The 25,203-nt window shown below is 41.1% G+C and overlaps 5 protein-coding genes across 11 annotated transcripts; 3 read left to right on the plus strand and 2 right to left on the minus strand.

Annotated features, from left to right (window-relative positions):
• Positions 1-17: 17 nt before the first annotated feature.
• On the plus strand, positions 18-3,172 carry LOC129580697 (malonate--CoA ligase ACSF3, mitochondrial-like). Its single transcript, XM_055471349.1, is given in 6 exon segments — positions 18-764; positions 1,097-1,563; positions 1,633-1,823; positions 1,914-2,262; positions 2,334-2,739; positions 2,742-3,172. Coding segments are annotated over 6 exon segments (2,010 nt in total). The 5' UTR covers positions 18-301; the 3' UTR covers positions 2,876-3,172.
• A 180-nt stretch (positions 3,173-3,352) lies between these two features.
• Positions 3,353-7,321, minus strand: LOC129599872 (sorting nexin-13-like). Its single transcript, XM_055498217.1, is given in 5 exon segments — positions 3,353-4,921; positions 5,027-5,125; positions 5,127-5,674; positions 6,012-7,127; positions 7,193-7,321. Coding segments are annotated over 4 exon segments (2,724 nt in total). The 5' UTR covers positions 6,637-7,127; positions 7,193-7,321; the 3' UTR covers positions 3,353-3,469.
• A 289-nt stretch (positions 7,322-7,610) lies between these two features.
• Positions 7,611-10,450, plus strand: LOC129600373 (histone-binding protein RBBP4-like). Its single transcript, XM_055498867.1, has 11 exons — positions 7,611-7,920; positions 7,980-8,142; positions 8,232-8,282; positions 8,349-8,443; positions 8,511-8,684; positions 8,746-8,858; positions 9,040-9,132; positions 9,236-9,430; positions 9,487-9,641; positions 9,810-9,978; positions 10,162-10,450. Exons 1-11 carry the CDS (start codon positions 7,908-7,910, stop codon positions 10,234-10,236), a joined length of 1,296 nt encoding a protein of 431 aa, XP_055354842.1. The 5' UTR covers positions 7,611-7,907; the 3' UTR covers positions 10,237-10,450.
• Positions 10,451-10,513: 63 nt separating this feature from the next.
• LOC129600382 (phagosome assembly factor 1-like) lies at positions 10,514-13,984 on the minus strand. Of its 4 annotated transcripts, none has more exons than XM_055498886.1 (10): positions 13,862-13,984; positions 13,536-13,625; positions 13,284-13,416; positions 13,056-13,138; positions 12,685-12,812; positions 12,358-12,615; positions 12,041-12,153; positions 11,417-11,631; positions 11,149-11,346; positions 10,514-10,897 (listed from the first exon to the last, which is right to left on the minus strand). In XM_055498886.1, the coding sequence occupies exons 3-10, from the start codon at positions 13,345-13,347 to the stop codon at positions 10,712-10,714; spliced, it is 1,245 nt and encodes a 414-aa protein (XP_055354861.1). In that variant the 5' UTR covers positions 13,348-13,416; positions 13,536-13,625; positions 13,862-13,984; the 3' UTR covers positions 10,514-10,711. The 4 variants fall into 4 exon arrangements, with proteins under 4 accessions (XP_055354861.1, XP_055354853.1, XP_055354868.1 ...); XM_055498878.1 differs by lacking the exon at positions 13,862-13,984 and adding an exon at positions 13,698-13,790; XM_055498893.1 differs by lacking the exon at positions 13,862-13,984 and adding an exon at positions 13,698-13,732 and having other exon boundaries at positions 13,536-13,616.
• Positions 13,985-15,571: 1,587 nt separating this feature from the next.
• On the plus strand, positions 15,572-25,151 carry LOC129602644 (SLIT and NTRK-like protein 5). Of its 4 annotated transcripts, none has more exons than XM_055501725.1 (5): positions 15,572-15,727; positions 19,553-20,221; positions 21,952-22,059; positions 22,206-22,784; positions 23,949-25,151. In XM_055501725.1, the coding sequence occupies exons 2-5, from the start codon at positions 19,664-19,666 to the stop codon at positions 24,594-24,596; spliced, it is 1,893 nt and encodes a 630-aa protein (XP_055357700.1). In that variant the 5' UTR covers positions 15,572-15,727; positions 19,553-19,663; the 3' UTR covers positions 24,597-25,151. The 4 variants fall into 4 exon arrangements, with proteins under 4 accessions (XP_055357700.1, XP_055357699.1, XP_055357698.1 ...); XM_055501724.1 differs by lacking the exon at positions 15,572-15,727 and adding an exon at positions 15,742-16,007; XM_055501723.1 differs by lacking the exon at positions 15,572-15,727 and adding an exon at positions 16,014-16,156.
• Positions 25,152-25,203: the final 52 nt, after the last annotated feature.

Below are 25,203 nucleotides of genomic sequence, written 5' to 3' on the forward strand. Positions count from 1 at the left end.
ACGTTGTAAGTATTTTTGCCAGCTTGTCTGCTTGTTGTTGCATTGTTGCTTTTCTTGGATTTCTTGTGATCTTATCTTTATTTTTGTCCAAATTTTGTTGGGGCCTGATTTAGTTTCCCCGCAATTTTAATATCTCCAGATATTCTTAATAATAATAAGAATGCTTTTCCACGGTAAAAGTATGCTTAGGACGCGAGCTTTGTAAATTCGTTACGTTAACTGTTCAGATTGTTGCGGTTGTGGTTGGAAGATCTCTTGCCTTTGAGATATCGTTTAGCGACTTCTGCAGCAGAACGTGAAAATGCTGCAACTGCAGCGCTGCTGGAGTTTGGCCAAGACATCCGGTTTTAGAGTGCGAACTGTACTGCGAAAGACTCAGCTGGAATCTTTGGCTTATTGTCGCCTGAATTATGCCAGTCTTAGTCATGCTACTCCGCTTCGCAAAGCCGTCGATGTGGAGCATGTGGAGAATCCCGATGGAACTTGCAGCCATGCTAATCAAGCTCAGACTGCTACCAGCTGGCATGCAGCCTTAACTTGCCCTAGCTATTCCAGCAAAGAAGCCTACAGGGATTCCTCACGCTCCTTTTCCTATCAGGATGTTGCCTCGGCGGCTTATGCTAATCACCTGAAACTGGAAGAGGATTTCAAGGTAGAGAAGACCATTAAGTCCAAGAGCAAGACACTGCATGGGAAGCGCATCGCCATCTATACTCCCCACGATGTTTCCTTCGTCATAAGTTTGTGGTCTACATGGCTATCAGGTATATCTAGAAAATTTTGATAAAAGTGAAATAATTGGTTTTACGGAAATCGACTTCAGTGAATTGTATTTAGCTGAATGTGAAGTTTTGCTAATTTGTTAGCTGCTAGCCTAAAAGGTATGAACCATAACAGGTTAACAGGTAAGGTAAGAGTTTTACAGTTTTGCTGTAACTTGTTAACTTACAGAAAATAAAGCGAGAAGCGCGAGTGTGTGGCGCATGCAAAACACGTCGTACTTTGCTTTTGTGGTTTGCCCTGCAATTTCAGTGCTATGATTTTCAGTATGTTTTGAAACATTTTGCTCTTTGCACGCAAAATTTTTCGGTTTCAGGTGGAATTGCCGTTCCATTGGGTATCAAGCATCCGGAACCACAATTGGAGTATTTCTTGAAGAATTCAGACACGTCGGTGATATTTTGCTCAGAAGAAACCCGGCCCTCAGCGGAACGCATCGCCAAGGCCTGCGGCGCTGAAATCCTCCCGATTAAGCCAATTTTTCCTGTCTCCAATCCCGAGGAATTACGCCGGGCAATTACTCCGCTGACTCCGCCAGAGGATGACGCTGCCTTAATTCTGTACACCAGCGGCACCACCGGACAACCCAAGGGTGTTCTCTGGAAACACAAAGCGCTGACTGGACAAGTGGCCTCCATGACTGAATCCTGGCGGTGGTCATCGGAGGATACACTGCTCCATGTTTTGCCTTTGTATCATCTGCACGGCTTGGTCAATGGACTCATAACGCCCCTATCATGTGGCGCGGCTGTGTGGATGGAGCCCGAATTTAAACCGGAAACGGTAAGCTGATGGCAGTTTTCTCTCTTTGCTGTGGTAGACTGCCGGTTTACTCGTGTGGTATGTGTTTAGGTGTGGAGACATCTGCTCAGCACGCAACAGAATCGAGTTAATGTATTCACCGCGGTGCCGACCATTTATGTTAAGTTACTGGAGTATTATAAAGCTCATCGTAATAAACTGCCCAGTGAGAGCGAAGTGAAACGCATCTGTCTTTCCAAAATGCGCTTGATGATAAGTGGTTCTGCTCCGCTGCCGGACAGGTACGTTAAGAATCAGGTTCCGGGATTTTTCAGATAATTTGTGTTCACTCTGTGGGTTTAACTCTGCCGGGTTTGCTTTTGTTTTGATAGTGTTTTCCGGGCTTGGGAAAATTTGACTGGGCATAAACTCCTAGAGCGATATGGAATGACGGAGACTGGCATGATTTTAACCAATCCCTTAAATGGTCCACGGCTGCCGGGCACTGTAGGACAACCCTTTCCGAATGTGGTTACACGGATTGTGCCTGTGAAAGAGAAAGAAAATGCAGTACCCAAGGAGGGTGATAAACCTACAGAAAAGCCTACCTTTTTGGAAAACTTGAAGAAACACGCTGGCAAAAGTAAGGAGTCAAAAGAAGATAAGGAAGCTAAAAATGAAGACCACATAAAGCATGTCACTACGGAGAGGTTGGATGAACCGGTGGTCGGCGAACTTCAGGTACAGTCAAAGGATAAGTGTGTTAGTTTTTTTCAGACTCCAGATTTTTGAAATTGAAATATTTGCCGTAGGTTTCGGGTCCCAATATTTTCAGTGGATACTGGAACAACGAAAAAGCCACCCGCGAATCATTCAGCGATGATGGTTGGTTTCGTACGGGCGATACCGCCGAGTTGCGAAATGGTGTGTACCGTTTGCTTGGTCGTACCTCGACAGAAATTATTAAATCGGGAGGTTACAAGCTGAGCGCATTGGATATTGAGCGGCGGTTAACTGAGCATCCCAGCGTTGCGGAATGTGTTGTGTTTGGTGTACCGGATGCCGTATGGGGTGAGAAGGTGGTATCGTATATCTTGCTGAATGATAAGCCGTCCGAAGAGTTTCTGAGTAATGATGCAGAAAGAATTCATAAGGCCGTTGCCGAATGGATAACCCAAATGCTCCCCGCGTATCATGCACCCAGAGAGATCAGAATTGTCAGGAAATTACTCGAAATCAAATGGGAAAAGTTAACAAGAAGGAACTTGTAAAAGAATACCAGGCTAGCACCACTGCTGCTAAAGACCAGTCGACCACTCCAAGTGCTAAGGACGCATCTCCGAAAGCTAGTTGATTGAATGTTTGTTTCTGGCGCATTATAGTGATTAATCTTCTGACGGATGACAGTGTCGTTCCAGGATGTTTCTGGATGTTGATGGTGGTATAGAGTGTTTATTGATAGAAAAGCATAACTTAAATTTAGTACTAAACTACGTACTAAGCAAGTTTTTAAAGAGGAGCGATGCGTGCATTGTGCCAGTTGTTCATCGCATTCTGTTTTTGGTTGTTGCAGTTCCGATGCACGGTAAAGTCAAACAATTAGCTTATCTGTACAAAATTTGAAACAAGATAAAGGGTAATAGGGCAAGTATGAATTCTACACTCCTGTGTGTCATTGTAACCAATTATAACTTGTTATTACATTTTCAGTAAAAGGAAGCCGGTTACGCGTAAGCTTCCCAGTAACGCGTAAAAACTACATAGTACTAGCAGTAAGCCTAACGCAGGTAAAACTAAACGTGGGCTTAGAAGGGCTAAATTTATTTCAAAGCAGTAATCATCAGCTATTATCACCAATAATTCGAGATCGCGCACTGCGAACAGTCAAGATTTTACTAACACATCACCATTTCTGAAATGTTTCACAAGTCAAATCAAAGTTGCCAGACTATGTTGAAGCGGAAGAGCGTTTGGGTAGCTTTTGACTGGAATGGAACGACACAAACCACTTTTTCATAGGATACTTTTCATACAATGTGGACAAAATACTTTCTAAAATCACATAAAATAACCGGCGATTCAGTGCGGTATTCTGCAATAAGTCGAAGAATCTCAAGGCACCTCGTTTGGTCGTCTGACTGCCCAACGTCGCGCTCAGATGCTCGGTCATCATGGTCAGCAATACGGATTTTGCACACACCCGTGCGGCATACTTATTGCGTTCATCGCGGGGCTGCGCCGGTTCACGAGGTATTCCTCCAGGCCAGAGAGCATTCTTCATGGCCGACAAAGCCTTGGCGATCTCTTTAGTCGACGTCAGCTCGTCCACATAATCCACAATCATCCTGTTAATTTTATCCCCGTACACTGCTTTCATGGTCCCTTTTAAAATTGTTATCACTTGACTGCGCAGCCAAAACTGTGTAGTCGATTTGAGATCGAAAATCTCGTCCATTAAAGTCATCATAATTCTTAAAGGAATGTTCTCGTTGATTTCACTGTCGAAAAAAGCACCATTCTGGGCACCGGAATCAATAGAATCAAGGTTGAGAACTTTAAGGAAGCCATCGCGGATCGTGTCCGAGAGACGTGCCACATTCTGTGGCATGGCTAAGACTGCGTTTGTCATGGAGCGAACAGAAGTTATGACAGGTAAAACCATTGTGTCCAGTCGCCGTTCAACTCCGTTCCGAGTCATCTCGTACTTTTCTTGTCGCAGAAAGGTTTCCATTATCTCTGCTAAACCTTCATTATTTTTCAAAACATCTTCAAAGAGCAACGTCTGCAGATACAGATGGAGCTCTGTTTTCCTTCTCGACAACACTTCATTGGTCATGTTATTGAGCTTCTTTCCGGGGAAATTCAGGCCACTTAAATTTGGGAACAGCCTTTCAATCTGCACGTGCAGATCATGGAATTCCATATAACGCCGACAAGTTGTCCACACTTTCCCTTTCCCATCAGGATACTGCGCGGTCACTTCGATTAAGTAATTGGTGAACGATTTACGAGTCTGCGGATCCCTGGACTCCATAGTGGAGGTAATACTGGCTGATAAGCGCGGCTTTCCTTGGTGATCTTTGGTTTCAGAAGAATTATCACTTTCTTCCATAGGACGAAGCAGATTCAGTTCTAAAAGCATTTTCATATAGCGATCCGACTGCTCGAAAGCCGGAAAATAGTTTTCGCGGATAATTTTGTAGATTTTATCCTGCATTTCTTTAAACGCATACGCCGACGGAACCTCCTGAATGAGCATTTTTCGGGCACGCTTCAGCAGAATTTCATCCTCCATGCTGATTTGATACTGCGTTTGGTTGGAAAAATAATGAGAAATTATGTTCAAGCCTTGATTCCGAAGTAATTCGAGCTTATTCTGTGTTCCGGTGCTTTTGTACTCCTGAAAACGCAGACAAAAGCTACAAAATGGAACTAAAGAATGTGTAAAAATTAATTAGTAACGTAAATTGTCTACCCGGAGCGCTTACTTTGATTTTACGCTTACCTCCAGCAACTGTTCTGCAGAGGCCTGAAATCCAGCACAAGTCAAGTAAAAATGAATTAATGGCGTTCCGTTCTTGGTTTCCATATAGTTCATGAAAAAAGCTCAGAGCTATGGAATTATCCAAGACTTCTTCCAGACTGGGCCGTTTAACCGGCACCATGCGAGCGAAATCGTTATACGTTGTCGCGGCATCCAGGGAATACTGCGAGCGATTGTCGTCGGCGCCACTGGCTACTAAACGCACCCGGTGATCTAACAGCTGCTTGATGTACAGTAGACTATTCAGTTTGGCTTTTGTTTCTTCACTCGCACTGCCTCCAGTATCGTTGGCACGCTGTATCGCGATTTCCGTAATGAGCATTCCTTCCAGCACTTTCAGTTCACTCAGATTAGGCGACGCTCGCAGAACTTGCACAAAACACTCGTTGTTGATGCCGATGTTTTCAGCAGTGCAAAACAGCCATATTATCGTCTGGTTGATGTAATCCGGATCACAAAATGTTTTGAGCAACGACTGGAAAACTTGAGTGGCTAACACTTCTTTGGCCAGCTCCCGGTATGGAAGACATTCAAAGCTTCGGTGACTTCCGTGCATATATACGAGTTGGTGACTTAACTGGAGAAAATAATCTTTTTCTGTGACCAGATCTGCAGAAAAACGCAATGAGATAATGAAAAAAATCAACGAAAGTATGATTCGAAAAGCAAGCATTAATTATTAATAAGCAGCGCAAGAGTGCCGAATGCACAAGAACAAGATCATACTGGCATACAGTAAAAATAGCTTTTATTAGCGAAAGATTAATGTTTTTCATATTACGACGATGAAATCTTTGGCCATAGAATTTTCCTGTCCAAAGCTTACGGTCTACTGACGATTTCTGTGTTATTTTAAAGTTTAAACTATTAAATAAATCGATAAACCACCTGAAACACAAAAACACATTTTTTCATTTTCTACTGCTTAGAATATGCGGCTGTTTACCTATACATACGGCTTCTCTCGAATACCCGAACTCTTTCTCCTCCAGCTGGAAAAAGATCTGCTCTATCGTGTATTCAGGATCTTTGGTACGACTAGCTATTCTAAACAGTCGCACGTGTGTGGCAAATATTTGGATTAATTCTTCTGTACAAAACTGCAACCAGTTGATATCCTTGCAGAGGGCGGAGAAATCCACAATAAAATTGTGCAGTTCACTTCGTAGCAGAAACGGAAATTCCTCGTCATTCTTGAAAAACATTTTGTACCACGCCAGTAAATAATCGCGGAAGATGAAGTTGAGCAATTCTTGCAGCTGCTCATCCACAGCGCTACTGCCCGTTAACCGTCGATCCAGTTTCGGCGGCTTCTGTCGGGAGGACGAGCATTTCTGCCAGAAACGATCCGAGAAAAACTGCTCATACCGGAAAGCCCGCAGTTGGAAAGGGTTGCGCTTTAGATACGCTTTGCTGTACAAGGATGCAATATATGTAGCACCAAGCAGAAATGGAGGGATTGTACACAGGACCAACCAAAAAAATCCAAACAGACTGAATCCAGAGATTTCTAATATCAACAGCACGACGACGACAACAAGCGATCCACCTAACAGCTTCGCAGTCTCCATAACGCCATGAATTCAATTAACAACAAATTAAATCCACAACCGAAATCCACGACGAGACACATAAATAAACATTTCGTGAAAAATAATACCGTTGATATTGGGTCGTTCAGTTAAATTCAACTACTGCGCACCAGTTCAATCCAGAAATTCACTAAATATCTGACATCTCTATCATGTAGTGGTTTTTCACAGGAGGATGGGAACGGACGGAGGCGTCAAAACCTGACGCCACTTCCAGATAACGAGTCCTTGGAGGCATGAACCATATGGCATATGGCGAGCCATCTGATTAAATTTTGTAAACTTTATCGCAGTCATTAGTATCACACAGGTTTGCACAAACACCGTAGGCTTATAATGCACTCATACAAGTAGCGCATAGCTGCGGTGATAAAAATAAAATAAACAAACAATGCGCCATCACAGTTCACAAGATTCGCAGCATATGAGACACTTGTGACTTTTCAGCACGGTCGGTCTTTCAGGATCATCTGCAAAAAAATTTGTTGCAAAAAAATTTGAAATGCCACTTGTAAATTGTATCTAAGGGTCTTACCGGCTTAAAAATTTTCTTGGAAAATTTTCTGAAGTTCCTATTCTGCAGTATTTCACAGTTTAAACTTCAAAGTCAAATACTTTCGCAACAAGAGTACCGCTAAAATTCCCAATAAATAATAATCACTGCCAAATTCTGGTTTTGATAGAATACGCAACGAAGTCCGCTTACATTTCGACACGAAATCGGCATCGAAATGTCCTGGACGTTGCACTGAACGTTCGTGTATTCCGACTTAATTATAGCGAATGGCGTGAGAATTCCGTATGGGCGGGCTGATGTGCTCGATTGCAAACGGCATCGTCATATCTCTGAGCAGCTTTAGTCTATTTGTCTATAGTCTAGATCGGAATCCATTCCACCCTGACTCAAACGGTCCGCTTATTTTTAATTCTGCATTTTATTTTTGCCATGCAAGGGCAAGGCAGCATCCTAAAATTAAAAACTGTTTGACTAGTGTTTGTTTTTAAAAATTTTTCGGCGCTTTTATGATCGCACTACAAAGTAGCATTAAACTATACTTCGCTGCTGGTACCCCGTAATCTGGTATTTTGAGGATTTTAGGCATTGTTGGGACAGATCTCTAGAGTTTCTGTGGTTCTGCGATTTAACGATCGAGAGTTTGGTTTTCGCGCGGTGAAGCTTTGAGTTCGGACTAGAAGTCCGTGGAACTTTGATTTGGAAGTTGAAAATTGAGAATCATCGGAGAAGTACAATGGCTTCGGAAGGTACTTTCTGCTTTCCACATTTTGACTGATGCTGTAAGTTATAAAAGGGAATTACACAGGTGCAATGGTAGGCGGTCGGCCGTCTGAAGAAGAGGAAGACCGCATTGTCAACGAAGAGTACAAAATCTGGAAGAAGAACTGTCCGTTTTTGTACGATCTGGTCATGTCGCATGCATTGGAATGGCCGAGTTTGACAGCGCAATGGCTCCCGGATATGCAAAAGTATGAAAATACGTGCTTCGTCTGCTATTGCGCGTATTAGAATGTCATACCATTTCGTTTTGGCTTACAAGTGAGGAACCTGTTTGTAGGCACGACGACAAAGACTACATTAGCCATCGCGTCATCCTGGGCACCCACACGTAGGAATGATCATCCCTGGCAGTGGCAACTTTATACGTACTTACTATCTACCGGATGCGTTTCAGGTCTGACGAACAGAACCATCTGGTGATCGCGGCCGTGAAGCTTCCTAACGACGAGCGCTGCTTCCGTGCGGATCGTTATGATGATGAACGCAATGGTAAACACAAGTAGAAAATTGTAACACGCTTGCACTGGAAAAAATCATTTTTTAAAATTTCGCATAGAATTCGGTGGCTTTGGATCCATTGGGGGAAAGATCGATATTGAAGTGAAGATCAACCACGAAGGGGAAGTGAACCGTGCTCGTTACTGCCCGGCCAATCCGCACATTATCGCTACGAAGACGCCACGCAATGATGTTCTAATTTTCGATTATTCGGTCCACCCTACACGCCCAGGTAAGGATATTTCGACTCGAAGTGTCTTCCTGGATTACAGGTGTTTCGTTCGGCTGTGTAGCGGATAACCGTGTCGTCCCGGATTTGCGCCTGAAGGGCCACACAAAAGAAGGCTACGGTCTGTCCTGGAACCCGCAAAAAAATGGCTACATCCTCAGTTCTTCGGACGACATGGTACACATTTAGTTGTAAATGGTCATCGCACCGGTTTCAACGACGAAAAATTCAGATCAGCGTTATCTCGTAGTTTATCGTTACACATTAAAGTTTACAGATTGAGAAATTTGCCTGTTTTTAATGGAACTATATAGTTGAGTTATTCTTTGGAATGATATCATCTCCTTGTGGTTTACAGACCATTTGCCTTTGGGATATCCATGCTGCAACGAAGGATAAGCGAGAACTGTATCCCAAGGATATATTTCGATCGCATACTGCTGTTGTAGAGGTACTGATAGTTTTCCTTGAATGTTTTACCTGAGAGAACAAGATTTTAATGTTTTGATCCTTTTTCTTATTTCCGCTATACGCTAATGATTTTATGTCTCTAGGATGTGGCATGGCATGTTCTGAACGATTCAATTTTCGGATCCGTGGGAGATGACCATAAGTTGATGATTTGGGATACGCGTCATAATGATCCCATGAAGCCAAGCCAGATTGTTGATGCACACGAGGCGGAAGTTAACTGTCTATCTTTCAATCCTTACAGTGAATTTATTGTAGCTACGGGATCGGCTGATAAGGTAAGTACATCTTTTTATTCGTCGTCTAATTGTATTTAGTAAGTTCCATTTTTTAGACTGTGGGGTTGTGGGATTTGCGAAATCTCAAATTGAAATTACATTCCTTTGAGTCCCACCGCGATGAGATTTTCCAAGTTCAGTGGTCTCCACACAATGAAACCATTTTGGCTTCGAGCGGTACTGATCGGCGACTGATGATTTGGGATCTCAGGTAAGCAAACGAGTTCCACAATATGGTTGTGACGTAAGGTTAGTACGACGCATGCCGGTGTTGATTCAATGGTAGCACAGAAATTTGGTAGTCAGTGACTAGTTTCCATGTGACAGACAGTTAAATCCAGAAAACTGCAGGAGATAAAATATTTGGGTTTTTCTGTAGTAAAATCGGAGACGAACAGTCTGCCGAGGATGCCGAAGATGGCCCTCCGGAACTGCTTTTCATCCATGGTGGCCATACGGCTAAGATCTCCGATTTTACATGGAATCCTAACGAGCCATGGGTAATTTGTTCAGTGTCCGAGGACAACATCATGCAAGTGTGGCAAATGGTAAGTGGTTTGATGATCTTGACCCCGTTCGGGATTGGAAAGAACATACAAAATTAAAGGGTTGTGAAGACTGTTTCTGTATTTATTATCTGTAAAATATACTGCTGTCTTGAGACTTACAAAGGTTTACAAAATTAAGGTGATACTATAATTCAAGGGGCAATATTTCTGTTTTGTCTTAAGGCGGAGAATATTTACAATGATGAGGAGGTGCCCGGCGGCGGTGATGCGAAAGTGGCCTCGAGTACCAGCAGCTAATTTCCCAGCTCTTCCGGAGATCTTTTTCCCCCTGAACTGCTGGTTGATTTGTTCTTAGTTAGTTTTACTTGTTGTTAATTTTCAGTTTATAGCTGTATTGCATATTTCCATACTACTTTTTTTAAGCACAGTCCACGCCATTTTGTAGTAGAATCTTTTTGAATCTGGTGTTTCCGAATGGTTTTGGTACAGAAAGAAAACAGAAAATGCATTACTGATGCTGCATTGTTTGCTAGCTTTTTATGTACCTTTTTAGTTATTGCAACGTCGCAGTGAATCGCGGAGTGTAGTTCTTCATACACGGCCTGTTTACAATTAAAATTCGAAGCAATATTGAATTGGTGATTTGATTGCAACACAGGCATTTCTAAATTCAAACCATGAGCTCATGCAATTCACCAGTTCAATACTCATAGTGCAAAGTGGTTCCATCCTAGTATATACAAATATTACCTCTAAAAAGTTCAGAGGACTTCTATTCTTTGATTTGATACAACGTAATGGACGCGATGTGTCCATTTGGCATCACCTCGAAGATCATGTCTTGATATCCATAGCAGTATGTTGGTCCAAACGGGTTTGTGGCGTTAACTGAGGATATTCTATTTAGAACTATAGGACGAGATTCAGGCCCCAAAATGTAAGTATGGATTTCGTCCCACTACAAAGAAAACGGCTCATTAGCGTCAGGTCAGCGTTAATTAAATCTGATACACATGTACGTCATATAGTCGTCTGTGATTTCAATGAACTCACTTATTCGAATTTAGAATCGGGTACACATTTTGGACGAACAAGTGTTGTTCGTGCAAACGCAATATAAGCTCTTTCTCGTTCCACTTAGAACAATTTTTTCACACATCAAAGCTCAAGCACGGCGCACTGGTTCAAGCAAACCGCAATCCGATGTACCTTAGAAAAAGCCGTCACTGTCATCGGTTCCGTTTGGTCCAGTAGCGACGTTTGTGAACCCCCATCCACAGGGGTCGACTTCGTCAATGGTATTTTAAACATGCACCGATAGTAAATATTGAAGTCGTAGTGGCCTGGATAATTTGTATGGAGAACGAATTTTTTAGCACGCTGAGTAACAGCATCAAATAGGATATCCTGCAAGAGAGGTAAATGCTATTATTAATCATACAAGTAGCTTGTAACGATCCCATAAATGCAAACATACCAGTCCAAGGGTGAAATAATTGAAGAAGTAATCGGAACGGTTGGTAGATTGCCGTAGCTGCTGCTCCGGCGGGGCGTGAATCTTCATTTTATCTTCGGCTTTATAAAATATTTTTCCAGGCGCACCCAGCAGGGACAGGACATCCTGAACCGTATTACCAAAGCAGATTGTTTTTGCCTCCTTTAGCTTGCTCGGGGATGTGCTTGAATCAATACCTAAGCAATCATGAAAATCAACATCATGATCATCAAAACATATGAGCCCATGAGAAAGAATGTGAAAGTTCTACAAAGATTTCTGCAGTCAAATCTCAAAGTGATCCCTTAGATACTTGCTAGTAATATCAAAAAAAAATTCTAGGATTACGGTAAATAGCTTAGTTTAAAGTGTTAATATTGTAGCTTCGCTGTACATGTTTTTCATTGTCTAATAAGATGTAACAGTTTCAGTTACACAGAAGTAGACATTTAGTACTCGTATAGTTTGTGCACTTAACCTATCCACTTACAAAGCAACCTTTACAATACATGAACAGTGCATGCAATATCCCGCATGGCCTCGCAGTTTCAATAGTATAAGACAACGCACGTGACCTTAACGAGTACGGCACCAAGGAGCATGTACCTTCAAACATAAGATGTACTTGAACGCCAAATGTTCGGGAATCTTCGCGTAAAACATCCAAACTGTGGGAATACACTCCTCCATTGTAGCAATGGAAAGGTAGTTCAATCACTCTAACGAAAACAACCACATTTTATATATACTATTATAGCTGCAACAGTTTGTAGCTTTGTATTAATATTGCACAACTGACAATTGTCCTTTTTGACTCTTCACCCGACCAAGCGACAACAGCAATACTTGTATTGCACTGCTTACATATTTTCCAGGCTGTTATTGGACTACACATCACATATGCGCCTTTAAAAAACACTTACTTTGCTTCGGATAAACAGCTGCCACTGAACACGGACATTTTCGACACTAATACGGAATTCAGATTAGGAAATTGTGGATTGGTTCTCTCGGCCGAAGCGCTTTTGTTCACAACAGCGGGAAACGAGAAGGATAACCCACGGAAACTCAAAATAAAGGACTGCTGACTATTGTCGAATTCCGGTGGCCTGGTGGCTCCGAATGAGAGATCAATCTGGCTTCGTGTTGGAGATATTTCCGGAGAGCAAAAAACAACGCCTCTACAAGGAAAATACATCATTCTTTCTAGTGATAATTTTAAAAAATGGTTTCTTAAACGCTTTACTTACGCATATTTCAGTTTCACTTTGCCCATGTCAAACACTTCTATTATCTTCAGACGCTGTGACTGCGAATCGAAGATGAGGCGTATTCCATCGTTTGTCAATTTCAAAACCAAATCGGCACTTAAAGGATCCTGTAAAATTTGCCTATTAAATTTCAAAAGCAATATAATAATTTAGAGAGAAGAATGCACATAAAAGTCTGGAGCAAGTATAGCGTGCTAAAAAACGAATTCAGCATGTCATGCCTAACAAGGCAGACCAGCACTGTGAATAAAGTACGCAAACAGGTTTCGAAAGCGCTCCATTCTTCTTGGTAACTGACAATAAAGCTTCAATCTAACAGTAAAGTCACAGTGGCTTATAAATGCACTCACGTTTTCCACATAATTCACATCCACGACACTAACGTTTCGACACTGCTTCTGGAGGATCTGCACTGCCTGCATGAAAGGCATACCTGCGCCAATTTAAATTCGAATAAACTAAATATGTCTAAACACCACTTAGAACTTCGAAAATACGAAACCACACCAGAAAAACAACCAAAAACGTTACGGTTTTAATAATAATGACCAATTAATCGTACTGATATTTTAACTTGCCCAGTTTGAACTCGCAATTATCGCATCCCAGGGAGCGTTCAGGAACAACTTCCAAATCCAGCATGATGTACGGGTGTGAATCAGTTATCTAACTTATCTTCTATGCTTCCTACAACTAACGTGTATCTGAAAACTGAAATAAAAGAAAATTACGCGCAAATCTGCAGGTAAAAGTGTACATTTGTTATGATATGTACTTTGTAATTGTATTTGGAACATACCAACTTCACCCAAACTTGAAACCTAACATACCAGCAAAAGAAATCTGGAGAAGATGGCATCAACTCGAACACTGCATGGTTTGGAATCTCCACCGTTACCATAGATTGGTAGCTTCGAAAACTATAACGTCAGCAATTGTATGGAATCATTTAAAAATTATTATGCTTTAAAAAATCCCGATATGATGTTTACCTCATACGAGAACTTTTACAGACATTTTTTTTAAAAATCAGCTGACATCGCCATCACTACTCTAGCACAGAAGGAACATATCATGCAAAACTGCAAACGGAGTCGTCTTTCCATTGTGCGTGCTGCGATGTACGCATATGTAGTGTAAAGTCAGAGCGTGTTACCTCAGTCAGAGCCAGTGATTCATAACCAAAATGATTCATGAAATTTGCGAATAAAACGATTACTTACTAGTATGAACTCAATTTGACTGATTAACAATTCATAAGCATAAGTAGAAGGCTAGAAATACTTGCAAATTACATTGTAGACTTGAAATTAAATAATTGCTAATTTGTTTTGATGTATCGTAACTAGGGTTTGTTGTTGTTTGTTTTACCATCTCCGATACTTAATAAACATAGTTTTATTGATTACCGTAAGGCCCGGGCCGTACCTGTGTGTATGAAACCTTACTTACAAATTACAATTAGTCTTACTTAATAAACCATGGCCATTAATTTTATATTTAAGAATTTGAACTTACATCACCTACTGATAATTAGTTACTATTTCTATAGTATTTATAGTACCCTGTTAAAGAATTTTACTACTTACCATTTATGGAACGGCTTCCTAAAATCCTGACCGGGAATATTTACTGTACTCCTATGTCCTAACCTGCATGGCAAGTATTGTATCTTCCACTACATAATTTAATATTCGCTAATTTTTCTGCAACATGTTTTTCATTTGACTTTCCGCATGCTGGCACAGCGCTCAAAATGAATACCAGTAAGAGTACTTAACTTACAAGAAATGCTACAAATATAATCGTAAACAAGCCGACCACGGATGAATATTGGCTGATGACTAAAAGAATCAAGTAATTCTAAGGATGTGTTGAATTCTAGTTGCTTACAAACTGTCAAAATATTGCGAAACCTGTACGTGTATTTAACAATAATTATTTTGACACGCTGTAGTGATTTTACATAAGTTAATCGAAACATATACTCTACATAAGTTGCAGTTTGCGCTGTCGGCTGATACTGCCATTTTATCATGAATTTTTTACTTTGCATTGTGCTTTAAGTACTGTTGAGTAGGAGCACAGATATTTCTACTGTTCTGGGTCAAGTTTTGTGTTAGAACAGTATGCATTTCTTATCGCGTCCATGGTAACAAGCTTATGGCTGACCACTGGACCCAGCCAAATGATTTTGGCAAAGGTTAACCATCTTAGATCCACCGCTGCGCTGCGAGAATTCTTATGCACTTTAAAGTAGCAAAATTGGTGAAGTAGAAGCCGAGATCCTTTGCCTCAAAGGAGAGGGGCCGAAGTTCTGGCACAGATGATTAGTATTCATATAACAAACTGCACTGGGTGTTGCTGTAGTTTCTTTTGAAGATACTGTGCACAGTGTGTAGTGTGTACCACAATAAAATTAATATTAAAAGCCAAAATTAATTTTGCAAAAAAATTTTTTAAGAAGTCCTTGCTTCCAGATTCAAAGCAACTTAAGCAAGTTTCATTTCGAGATAAAAGGCATATCAATACAAATTTATACCAGTGCCTCGATCACCACGTATGGTTGCTTAACTTGTTTGTCCAGATTCCGTATTTCTTTATCTTTGCACCAGCTCATACAAACCTTTGGATATCGTTCTAAACGCTATCGAGCATGTGTTTGCTTTTCAAAATTTCATATTGGGAAAGTCAAACTTCAATTGCAGACACCTCAAACACCTGCAATCCCCGGCATGCGAAAAACATGCACTGTACAGTCTGCGCTCAAGCAATCGATACGACCGCGACCGGGCTGCAATGACTCCAATCGGTCTGTTGTAGTATTGTACGCGTAAATACAACACTTACGAGTTGTGGGCCGGACCGTGGCTATCGCATTCGTCAGAGCTGCTGGCTTGCCTCCCTTTCGGCTATAGGCCACAAAATACCGCAGTATCAAACGTCTCTCTGAACCCTCTGATGGATGGGTGCATGAACGAGCGGAGCCATTTCTACGAATGCATGATTTGTGATAAATTATGTAGGTCCATTTATTACCATATTTGTACTACAGAAATGCATATAACCTTCTCTAAGGAATAAATGGAACGTGAATCTTAAAATTAATAGAATTTTATCTGTTGGATTATTTCATTGAGTCGGCGTTCCTTCGAGCACATGTACTGGTATAATTCCATTCGTGTGAGCGGTACTTTACATTAAAAACTATTCTGCATTCGTCGATTCGTGTCTTTTAATTTGGATTCCTGGTCGTCCCAGAGCTGTCGGAAAGCGCGTCTTCCTTGAATTTTGAACATAAGGTAGATGACGCAGTCTGGAGACTTCACGATCTTATTTTAATTTGTGCTGAGGAAAAAGTTCAAGGAAATTTGCACAGCTTGGTACTGGTAGTTCACTGACCGGGGGTTGTTTGAGGGACTTCGGATTTAGGGAAGTTTATCATTAATAAGTAAGTGTGAACTACATGCTGTATCCTGTATTAGACTGATGCAGAAGATCCGATGCTTCTATGTATGCATTTCTTTTGATTCATTTTGTGATAAGTTTTCTAATTAGAGAGTATGTCATGCAAAAAAAGAGGTAGTAAATCAGTCTGGTTTACATGTTACGTACTACCTGGACCGACTCTATACTGTACATGGACATGTGCAAGCATTGCTTGCACTTGCTATAGTTTACGATTTATAAGTGATTTTGGTATTTTGTGATCTTTCATATAACATGTAGGTATGCATTAGATTTGTAGGTTTCGGATTGCTCATCGTAACATGTATTAAAAAACTTATGCGCTTTTTGATATGCTTTGTATTTATTTTCTGACTCGCATGCATCGCTGGGTTAGGTTTAATTAATTTTGCAAATTAAGCCAGGTAATAAGAGATGCTGTATCTGCACGATATGAAACCGGCATCGTGAGTTCTTCAGATTTTCTCTGTGCAGACACTGTGATCTATATTGTGGGATTCAAAGGTGCCGAGGACGGGCCAGATTTTATTCCAGTCCCTTGGTAGGCACTGGTAGACAGTGACTTTATTGGCCCTTTGTCTGTTGTTTCCCACGGCCGCGACTGTTGTTGCATGATCCTATACAATCTGTTTGAGAGCAGTATGCGCATTAGTTTAATTTAATCACAATTTTTTGTGTTTTATTTTTGTGCTTTTAAGTTTTTTAGGTTGCTCGTACAGACGCTTATGCATTTGTTATGTACATCGAAATAATGATCGAATACTCACTTGTGTACATTACTTGTTATCTGTAGGAGAAATTTTTTGGTGTTGATTTTCTTTTTACGTATACGTAATACTGGCGCTCATATCGTTCGCAAAGGTTATGAGCGGCGGAATAAGTGGTCGCGTGAAGTTGAATCTTACTTGATAGTTGATACCGATGGTGATTTGACGAGTATACCATTGCGTCGTCGAAAATAGAACCGATTAGTACTATAAAATGGGACAAGCGTCAAAAAAGCAGTGTTTTTAGGGTCAGAAGAGTTAACCGCAGATTGCGGACATGCAATTGCCTTTAATTATGGTTTATCAAATAAAAGAACCCGAGAAAACATGAGAAATTAATTCTGACTCGCTAGTAATTGGTAGTAGCACACATGGGAAAAATAGGCCAAGGGTTTGGCTCATCCTTGAGCGAAATTAAAGTGTGCACACGGTCTAAAAATCCGTTCTTATAAAATACAGGCCGACTACGATAAGAGGGAATAATTATGAACGGTATGTGGCTCTGTCGAATTGCCGGACATCGTAAATATGGAACTCGATAACTACTCGCACATATCAGTTCGCATAATCAGCTTATCGGCATTTCGGCACTGGGATAGCCAGCGTATGCTGCCTGATGCATTTCCTTGCAGTTCAACACTCCAACATCCGCTGCGGAATTCTGCAGTTGGCGCATCCTAAATATTTCCGTATGAATGGAATTGTACTTGAGTCTGGTACTGTTTGTTGTCCAGGAAGTGGTCTTCACTCTTTGGGCACTGCATTTGCTGATGTGATTTATGCGCTATGGTAAATGAAAGCATGCAATGGATAATCTTGCAACATACGGCAATATATCGGATGTGCGAATACTCATGTCGCTTGAATATGCAGTGTATACGCATTTGATCGATATTAGCCGAACTTAATTATCGATCGTATTCAAATTTGTTGGTTGAGTTTTCCTACAAAATCAGGTCATTACTTGACGTTTGGCAGCAATTTTATTAAATAAATTTTCTTTCTCTGCCCACTTAGAAGTTGATTAATGGGACATATCCAAAAAGCCGGCACGTAGAGAAATCTAGTTTCATTCATCCACTAAATATATATGTAAGTATTTTGTGATTTTCACAGTTTGTTTTCTGAGACTGTTACTATGTACAATAAGCTGTATTAGATAGTGACCTGTGTTGGTGTTTGGCGCAGTAAATCGTTTGGATTCGAACTACTACAGTATACAGTGCGCTAAATGCAGTAATGAATGCAGAATAACGTGAGACCGGAAGAAAATTGTTTGCTATGACAAAGGTTTGCCATATTAATATATTGTGAAGTGTCGCGATTCCTCAAAAGAGGTATAGTTACTGTGTGTTTTTGCTTAACCAGGAAATAACCAGCAGACGAAGAATTTAGTAAATTTGAAATTAGTTATCTTGAGTCTGATTGTGCATGAGAAGCATGAGCATTTGGGGTGTGTGTACTCGCATGGATGCGTAGGCTAGGATTACTCATATGATATCTCACCAACACTGGGTGTAACGGTGGTTCTCCTCATGCATATCTGTGGTCGTTGCCGACGATCATGATAGGTTCGTTGCTATAATTTCTGTGCAGCCATACGTACCTGTTTGAAACGTTTGAGCTGTAGTGTTGTTTGCAATACGCATGCAACTTGATGCTTGTTGGTGAGCAATGCAGTTATTCAGCAAAAGCACACCTGTGAGATGAATCGACTCATTGCTAGCGCGCCATGAAAACTAGTTAATCTTATCGTAAACGAGAGAATTTATCAATAATGTACACGTACCTTACCTTCGCTGCATTTGCTTTAGACGGCGAGGTACGGTAAACTTCGCATACTACGGCATCCGGCTAATGCATCCATCATTTGTGGCTGGGTTTTCGACTTTACTGACCGACCTGTGCATTGGTCGGGTTTAGCGTACAATTATACTCGTACACTACGCTGCAGTCGCAATTTTCACGTCAAATCCAATTTTCTCATTGTGGATATCCATCACGATTTACCTATGGGATTATAGCCGTTCTGCTGAAATCCTGATTGATGTTGTCCGTATATAAGTGTAATTATTTAATCTAACAACAAAGTACGGAGCTCGAGCTTAGGATTTCAAAATCAAATACATAACCTCAATGGTGAAAGGTTGCACTGGTGAGTGAGACAATTAATTAGTGATGCTTGAAACTGGTTATACACCGAAGGTCATTGCGGTTGCGCTTTTTCTGATTGTCGTGAGTGTGGGGATACCGGTGATAACTTAATCCAACACAAAAATCCCTTTCCGTCAGGTTATACTTACAATTGATAAATGCATTGTGCTAGTAATATTGACGTCTTTTACGTTGGTCATTAATTTATGAGTGATTTTTTGGGAGTTTCCGGTGACTTTGCATAACAATGAGTATGTTATTGCATGACTGTAAACATTATGTACAATCGACATTAATGCGTCGATGTTTGGTGCGGCCATCGCGAATGCACTTACTTGCGAGTTTACCACAGAAGCGGAACACCGAAAACTGTCATACGTAAAATTTCTGTTTACTACTAACAAGTAATAGCCCACGACTATCTTAAAAACACAACATGACCGGGAATTATTTTTCAGGTTATTCCAGTCGGGTGTAAGCCATAACACGTTAATTGCGGCTGTTTTGCCAACAATTGGCGTGCAGTATTCTTGCCGCGCTAACCAGCGGCACCCTTTCCCTTGTCAAAGATGAGGAATTTTCAGTTCAGTATATTAGCCTTTGTTTGTTTGCTCCTGAGGACGGTAACGGCATTATGTCCCCAAGTGTGTATATGTGATATCGATGAATGGGGAAGAAAGCGTACGCGCTGTGAGAATGGCGGTATTCGCATACCCGGCACGGTGGACATCCAGAATCTGGATAACGATGTGGAAGTGTTGGTCATCTCTGGTTCTCGACAGAATCCTAACTTTATCAATCTGGAGCCGGCCATGTTTTTGAACAAGCGCTTTAAGGAAATTCATCTTACTTATTCCGATTTGGAGCGTTTATCATCCTCGCCGTTTCACTACGTATCAAACACTTTGCAGGTGTTGAATTTAACGAATAATCGGCTGAGTTTTGCCGTGGAGCAGAACTTTCGCAATCTGTCCAGGCTAACGCATCTCCACTTGGATTACAACCGCATTGAGCCGGTGTTTTCAGCCATGTTCAACTTCCTGAGTTCCTTGAAGGTTCTGACCATGTCGAACAACCTAATCCGAGAAATCCCGCCCCGAATGGCCTTGCAGTTGAGCCAGCTCGAGGTAATTCGGCAATTATGTTATTAACTTCGTTATTTAACGCAGAATCTTTGAAACTTAAATTAGCAGTAGTGTAGTATTATTTCGATCAGGTATATTTTCGTGAATTACGAACCAGTTGAATAATAAAATTCATAAAATAAAGCATTTTCCAATACTTTTTAGTCCAGTATTGTGATAAGATAGCCATTTTATCTGATAACAAACTGTATAAACAGAATGGATTCATAAATTCTTGTCTTTTCATTTTCTTTCTTTCCTGGTATGCGTCAGTGTGTATTACTCTCAACGAACCCTTTCTGAGCTGATTCATAGAACCTTGACATCCCTTGGGTTTGATAATAGGACAGGTATGCCGGGGTGCATAATCGATTTTTAAGCTCTGAGAAACAGGTCGCCAACACCGGCATGTAAACGCACAATGTGATTGTTAGTCGCCATAAAAGTTTGCTGTTTGTATGGAGTATAATTATGTTTTTTCAGGCTTGTACCGCTACGAGTATGCATACATACTCACCATTGCTCTGCTCTGTGCGGCAGTACTTATTAAAGAGAGTTGACCGACCGGTAAAACGATTGTTTTCTGTGGAATTTATTCTAACTGTAACAAAATTTTATTACTTAGCAAAATTCCCACAGCGTCTAATCTTGGCGGAAACAGTCTTTGGTAAACAGTCGTTTACGAATGGGCAGAAATATTGGTTGCGTAAAAAGGATTTAGTGGGTTGTAAATCAAATTTTTTTCATGGCTTTTCTGTACTTACCTATATTAAATGTTAATATTAGCTACATATGCATATTTGAACTTGTTAACCTTCCTATTGTTAAGATATATTCTGAACAAAAAAGTATCAAACAAAGCAAAGGTTTTTTATTTTATTTTGAATATAGATATTTAGTTACGCGTTAGCTGTAGTACGTGGTAGCGCACTGCCGGTTTTTCAGGGCGATAATTTAGGAAAGTGTACTTTGGTACTTCGGTTTAGGATAATGGTCTGAATGGTAGCTACTTCAGAGATATTTGAACCACGTCGCAGTCGTTAGCGTTTTGTTGCGTTTTGTTGCATACCGAGAAGAGAGAAAAATGCATTTTTTCGTTACTGTAAATGCTAAGGAAGCAAAGTCCGATTGCGACAATTTCCTTTTGCTGATGTTTATAGGTAATATTTATGATAATAGAAAGACAGTGATATACATAATCTTCACTCCATTTTTCATAAACTTCAAAGTGGTACAGCACAGTCTTTTCGAACAGTGAAAAAGTAATTTTGACAGTTTACATAACTGAACGATTCAGTTTACACTTTCCTCGTGCATCTGCCGCCGAATACGGAATAAGCGGATCGGTTTGCTGAGCACCTGCTCGCTGTGTACAGATGTATTTACGTTTAACAGAGCATAAAAAATGTGCTATATAGTTTTTCGGGTGCAAGTAATGGTCGAACAAATAACCAAGGCAAGTGCCAGCTACAGACAGCTCTCCCGGCATTTGCATTGTACATTGTAGAAAGAATTGTATACGATGAACCGGCCTAATTTCCATAAGCGGTATTTTAATTTTAACGATCTGTATTTCAACGCACGATTAGCTGACCGCGAACTTTACCTTTAAGCGCAATGTGTATGAATGCGAGCCTGTCATTTACATGGAGCTCTCAATAACCTGCCAACATGTCCACCTACTTCACCCAGATTACATGTTGGTTAATCTGGTGTGTTTTTTAATTACACAGGTCCTTGATTTGAGCTCAAACCCACTGGGCGAACGACAACCTGGTGCCGTGAACGACAACCGGCAGCCAATTCCGGACACAATTTTTCAAGACATGCCAAATTTACGGGTAAATTTAAATAAAGGAATTAATATCAATATAGCGATGTATCTGGAATCTGGACAGTGGGCACATAAATTATGAATGGATTTAATTTAACGTCATAGAACGTGCAGCTTTTAGAAAGTTCTCCTCAAAACAGTTTGGATTATTAGGTGTTGCGCGTTGCCAATGCAAGTTTGGACGGGCTGCCCTGGCCGGCCATTCAAAAATCCGTGACAAATCTTAATGAAGTCGACCTATCCGCCAATCGGATAAAGGAAATCAAAGCCAACCAGTTGTCGTTGAATCGGAAACTGGAAGTAGCCAAACTAGCCGGCAATCCTATTACTCGCATTGAGCCCAACGCTCTGAGCGGGATGTATTTGCGGTATCTGGATTTAAGCGGCATCAACCCGAATGTCTTGGCTCCGGGGGTTTTTCAGGGCGCCAGGATCGTCTTCCTTGATATTAGCGATATGAATTTAAATAACGCATTGAACCGAGAGGTGTTTCTGCCGATTTCTCAAGACTTGAAAGGACTGAATATCAGCGGCAATCCCGATCTGGCTTTAGAAAGCCGGATGTTTGAGCTCTTCCCTAATTTGGAGGATTTGACGATGAAACGGATGAATAAGGGTCAATTGAGCAATGATTTTTTCGGCTACCAAAATGTCATACAGAATCTGGACTTGTCAGAGAATCAGCTGGTCATGCTGGATGATGGGTTCTTCAATCAACTAAGCGAGCTGACGGTACGTGTATTTTGGAGTATGCGGCTTCTGTAAAACATGCTGATTTTTGAGCATTTGTTGACTTGAGCTGATGCCGCTCTCGCGCTCTTAACGCGAAATTTGAGCCGGCGTACAAGTAAGCACCGTCGTTGGCAAACTTAGTGACCCGAAACGCGATAGCCATATCGATTAGGTCGAACGGTTTTCTTGAGAAATTTTTCAGGTTTTTATTCATATCGTATAGCGCTGCAGGTTGCGGGCTTTAAGTAGCTCTAATAGAATATCTTCCATCTGTGACCCTGTTGTCAGTGTTAACAAGCGGAAGATTTTGTAAATATGCTGGCCGATGGCGCTTTGACCGTCATACTTTGCAGCTCAGAGCGCTGCTTAATTTGCCCACTTAAGAAAATTTGAAGGTGTAAATTAAGTGTCTTAACAAAAATTATTTTAAGTTCGAAGCAATGTTATTTTGTTCGCAACATTTCCTTACAATTTTGGCTTTGCTCTGCTGATGTTTTCGAAGAAAATATTATTATTTTTTTCGAAACTTGTACGCAGCGATGCCGTATGTTTTGGTTGTTTTGTTGCCAGATACGTGCAATCTCAGATACAATTACCATAAGAATAATTTTTACTGTAAGTTTCAGAATAATAAAAGGAGCTAAATTAAACCATAGAAGAGCTTTTATATTGCAAATTCGGAATGATCGGTTTGTGATTTTCCGATTGACTTGTGTACACTCGTATGAGTAGTCTTTACCGAATGGTTTAAACTTTTTAAACCGTACATGGATTTGCAGCTCTTACTCTTGAGTTCATAACGGAATGCAATGATGAACATTTTGTATGCAGTACGTATTAATGATAATCACTTTAATAGTAACCGACATTTTCGCTCGGTGTCTGTGTAATAAGTACATGTTGCTTGCTGCCGCACTTCCGCTTTTGCCGTAATAATCTTGAGCCAGCCAAAATTTGCCAAACAACGCAAGATGTTGTTATTGACTTGTTGGGCTTATATGAAAGCGCCTAGCCAACACAACAATCATGAGATAACCAGTGTTCGTGCGTGCCGGAATGAACTGGCTTCTATAGCGGTCATTATGCTGGCTGTTATGTAACAATCCGGTCCTTGCTTGTCAGATCGTTTTTTCTATGCATAATAACATTGTAATTGTTTTATAGCGTCTGAACTTGGCATCCAATCAGCTGACCAGTATCCCCGTGAACATCAACCGACCGAAAATCCAGGAAATCGATTTATTCAATAATCGCTTAACCAGCTTCCCGGACGCCCTGGCTATGACATTCGCCAGCCCATCATCGAGATTACAGTCCCTCCGGTTAAACAGTAACCCTTGGCACTGCGACTGCTCGGTTGCCGGTCTGGGGCGGTGGCTGACCCGGCAGGATGGCAGTATGAACGGTCAGCGCATTGTCTGCCAAGGAACCGGAAATTTCACTTGTCCTGTCTGCCAGTCACCCGAGAATCTGCGGGGCGTGCCGTTGGATCGTGCTACATTCTTGGACAGCTGTACGCCGATCGCAGATACCCGTAACACGGGAACGGCCAACGTGGACGTCATTATTGCCGTCGTTGTCTGCCTGATTGTACTGATTATTGCGGTGTTGTTGTTGGTGTTGTGGTACCGTAACCGCCTGCATTCCTATCGAACGTACGAGGAGAAGCGGAAGGATGCCGATGTGTACGACCAGAACGGCGATGCTGAAGTATTCGCGGAGGATCCTGGTCCGATCAGTAAGCCAAAGAGTGGTGTACCAGCCAGTGCACCGGTCAAAGCCCCCGTGAAAGGTGCTGAATCCGATGTGTGATGATCCCCGTATTTGGTTCCTGGACAAATATGATGGGGGGCAGCTACTGCAAAAGAGTTTTTTTCTTTGTTATACCAGCAAATACCACAGTTGGGTGTGTCAAGTGATATTTGCTGTTCCGTAATGGCCAAAAATGCGAAGCGGTCTGGACCAGGAATTTTTTTCTATTTGTTGTCTTTTGATTTTTTATTATTGTAATTTGTAGGAATGCATGTGTATCGAAATGAGGCATTGCGGATTTTATTATTTGATGAAATAGTGTCATGGTCAAGCAATGATGGTTGGGGTTTTTTACGGGTATGATGTTAACGTTGCTGTTGTTTTGTATGACGGGATGATGAGGTGTTTGTATTTCCTCGTACGACCGCATTGCAGCTCAATTCTACATAGCTTTTTTCTACGTTCCTCTGTTTCCCGATTGTGTCCTATGTTTCATGTACATTTATTTCCTCGTCATTTCGATCGCACTGGCATGAAAAGTTACTGTAATAAATGAAAATATTAACGAAGTATGGAGTGGTTCATTGAGGAATCTATAAATGAAGCAGACCTTTGCCAGCAATCCGTCACAAGTTCACAACACACTGATAATATAAAACACTTATCA

The sequence above is a fragment of the Paramacrobiotus metropolitanus genome, unplaced genomic scaffold (assembly GCF_019649055.1).
Source record: "Paramacrobiotus metropolitanus isolate TYO unplaced genomic scaffold, Prichtersi_v1.0 Parri_scaffold0000004, whole genome shotgun sequence".
Classification (NCBI taxonomy): Eukaryota; Metazoa; Tardigrada; class Eutardigrada; order Parachela; family Macrobiotidae; genus Paramacrobiotus; species Paramacrobiotus metropolitanus.